The sequence below is a fragment of the Oncorhynchus keta genome, chromosome 34 (assembly GCF_023373465.1).
Source record: "Oncorhynchus keta strain PuntledgeMale-10-30-2019 chromosome 34, Oket_V2, whole genome shotgun sequence".
In the NCBI taxonomy this organism is placed as follows: Eukaryota; Metazoa; Chordata; class Actinopteri; order Salmoniformes; family Salmonidae; genus Oncorhynchus; species Oncorhynchus keta.
The window spans coordinates 54,690,792-54,694,409 of NC_068454.1; the positions used below are offsets into that span (position 1 = coordinate 54,690,792).

At 39.9% G+C, this 3,618-nt stretch overlaps 1 protein-coding gene across 1 annotated transcript in view; it reads right to left on the minus strand.

The window, feature by feature from the left end:
• LOC118367297 (sal-like protein 3) overlaps positions 1 to 2,404 on the minus strand; it is a 17,210-nt gene extending 14,806 nt beyond the window's left edge. Inside the window, exon 1 of the mRNA XM_035750615.2 lies at positions 1,596 to 2,404. Coding sequence (XP_035606508.1) covers positions 1,596 to 1,677 — 82 coding nt within the window. The 5' untranslated portion in view covers positions 1,678 to 2,404. The remainder of the gene's footprint in view (positions 1 to 1,595) is intronic.
• Positions 2,405 to 3,618: the final 1,214 nt, after the last annotated feature.

Here is a 3,618-nt window from a genome sequence, read left to right on the forward strand (position 1 = left end):
ATGTAATTAAAATATTGAACGAATCTGTACTCAATAATGAATCGTGCATAATTACCCATGTATGAGTTTACATGTGCATTAAACTACATTATAGACAAATCACCGGGACCTGATGTAAAACGCCATCGAAGATTTGTATTCGATAAAAAATGTTTTTCAGCATTAATATATGGAGGATTTCTTAAAATCTTTATTTAAAAAAATGTCCGGATAGGCTATAAAACCAAACTGGCCTGCATTTTCGTGTCGTGTGCTTTGGGTGAAGATTTCACTTTAGTTTTCGAATTAAAAGGTTTTACACTCTTCAGGCGCATGCAGCACATATTTTTGGAAAAGAGTGACCCCTTTCACACGGCTAACCCTGTCAACTGACCGTGTAGACATGGGGAACTACACGAAAACAAACCGAGTGTGATACATTTATGTGAGGGAGTAAACAAAAACATTTCCATGACAAAACATGCTCTGCACTTAATTTATCGCAGAATATGCAATCCGCTCCTTTGAATGCCAGGATAGGCACTGGAAAATAACCTACCGTATGCCGACATACATAAATCAAAACGACTATGTATTGTCCTCTTTTAGGAAGAAAATGTTATGCAATGTATTGATGTAAATACTTTCTCAAAGTCCGAAGGCATAAATATGATGTAGAGCGTGGTATGTTCAACATAATTACATTGCTTGGTATTTCAAATGTTTACATCTTGCGTGCTGTGTGCTGTGCTGTGCTGTGTGTGTGTGTGTGTGTGTGTGTGTGTGTGTGTGTGTGTGTGTGTGTGTGTGTGTGTGTGTGTGTCAGAGAGAGAGAGAGAGAGAGAGAGAGAGAGAGAGAGAGACCAACTGATGAGGTTGCGTTTAAATAAAAAACATTTTTGATTAATATAATATTTGAACTCATATTAAAATGGTTTCAAACTGTTTAGTTTCTTGATACGAAAACTATCGGAGTTTCTTATGAACCATACTCTGAAACAGATAGCTCACTTGCACTCGTATAACGCAGTAGGAGATCTATTTGCATCTAAAAACTAAGACAGGTATGAAATTGTTGTGGGAGTTATCGAATTAAAACTGTTAAATACCGACTTGAGGCCATTGCATTTGCTTGTGTTGTGTTGCTGTGTTACCTAAAAGCACAACCAACAACGGTAGGCTATTAAAAGTGACTTCAAAAGTGTTTTTGATAGTACCTTAACGTGCCCTGAATAAAGCTTGAAATGTCACCAAATGACTTTCTTGTAATAAAACAGGTAGGCTAGTTATTTGAGTAAGTAAATAAAGAGTTCCCATCTAATTTGGAGATTGCGTTGAGTTTCACAACATGATGAATCCGGTGGAAGCGACAAGGAGATCTCTGCGTAAAACCATAAGCAAAGTTTCGCAGGGACCGCGACATATAGATAGATACACATTCTATTTTAAGTCATATGACCGATATTATAAAGTCACTTCTACATAAATACATAGCCTTTCCAACACAAATGATGTCCCGGAAAAGCTTGCATTCGGAGAAAACAATACGTTTTGTAGACTTGGACATGCGTTTAAAAAGATTGTCCCAACCGCAGATAGAAAGAAGCATAACTTACCATTTTCGGATACCACCCCGGCTATTGTGGAATCCTCGTCCGACTTGAGGTGCTGTGGCTTCGCTTGCTTGCGACGGGACATGCTGCTGATACGCTGCGAGATGTTTCTGCTTTTTGCAGATACATCAGCAGCGACCGAATGAAAAAAAAAAAAATCACAAATAGTCTGGTTGCAAAAATTACGGGAATTAGCTAGTGTTGCTGTTGCGTGGATTGCGCATGTCGGTATATAATTATGATAGTGAATAATGCATTACGATTAATGGTACTGTGTGAGAGGGATTGGCTGAAGTCCAGCGGACACACACTGGATATGGTAATGAGGGACAGACTAAGCAATTAGCTGCTTCACTCTCAGACTATCTGTCTCTCTTCTCTCGCTATCCACCTCCTCCAACGACACACAAAATCTCGCTTGTTTACGCCCAGCATTCATGGGGGTCTACGTCGCGGAAGGTCAGCTTTTCTCCTTTTCTGTGGAGCTTTCTTTCACTGGTGCTGGAGATTCATTGATGCAATTCTTTTCTTGCGTGTATCCAATACTTTAGCCATGCTTTTAAGTAGTATTTTCCACTTGGGTTGTGAACTTCTGATAATTTAGATGACGGAATTCGAACAGTTTGTCTCAATGCTCATACTTTCCATCCATCTTTTCTTCCATATTATTTAGGCTAGATAACTTTTGTCCCACGACTGAGTACTTCCTGTGAATGTGGCTGTGTGCATCTGAAAGTGTTTTTAATGTCCCTGAAGTGGTTCAGTCTTTTTTTTAAATCTTCATATAATTGACAGCATCCTCATTCAAATCACCTCCTTGCCGTTGGACATCAGTCGCCGAAACCCGCTAGAAGCGGATGGGACGGATAAAGTTTTTGAGGATGGTTGTGAGTTGTTCCCAGTGCGCCTTGATGATGCAATTCCGTTGTAAAGGGGAATTATAAAAGTTCGGTTTGATTGCCAGCGGACAAGCAAGGAACATACTCGTTCGAATTGCCACTCAAAGTTTGTTTTGCGTCTTCTCAGAATCGGCGCGCCTTGCCGGAGTTATGAAGTATGAAATAGTTCCTTGTCTCTATACGCACCTAATCGTTTGTATAATGAGCGTTCATTAAAAAAAAATAAAAAAAATACACCCCAACTGGCGCTGGGTGGCTAGATGTGCTCTTCCCCCTCGTGGTGCTTTGCTCCCGGCTGCGCGTTTGTCTCGAGCTGCTCTCCAAAGTCCCCTCTCTTCCGTCAGTTGCTCGCCAAAGACCCCGGTCCTTTCCAAGGAGCTTTAGATTTTTTTCCGGATCGATCTACGTTCTCATATGTCGAACATGAAAGTCGACTTCACTTGAGGGTTCGTAACAGGAGCACTGCTTGGGAGGTTTGATGTAGCCGTTGTTTGCCCTCGCCTTTAGCTCGGTGTGTGGGAACTGTTGTGTGTGAGAGAGTTAAACCTTGGGCTAGGTTCAGCCCATTGCGTTGAGCGACCGCTAGGATGTACCACACCGTTACTGTTTATGTCATAAGCTTCACACTAGGCTCTGGATTCCACGACGAAGCGTATTTGATACCATATAGACATATATTTCCAAATATCAACCATCGGAATAATCAGTTTGTCTAAAGTGTAGTAAATAAATGTATCTAAAAATGGGTCTGTGACTTTATGTATATCTAATTAGATTACGGTTCCCTGTCGCTTCTAACATTAATTTATTGCGAACGATGTGCTCTATATTTTATCATATAGCCCTATTTTTTATTTTTTTTACATAATGTGGAAGAAAAGATTGGAAACAAAAGTGTTGACACAAAGAGTTCATTTGTATTTCAGTGTACATTTGACTTTGGTGATGCTGTGCTGGAGGCCTACTTCACCCCCTTTCGATGCAATATTAATTTTAAAAAGAGCGTTATTATCCACAAAGAGCGTTTATTTGCAGCAGTCTACAATTACATTTTTAGTGTGCAACGTGTTTTAGTTCAGTTTCAGTTCAAAATAGGCTATAACAAACAACCAATAATGTATTTTCAT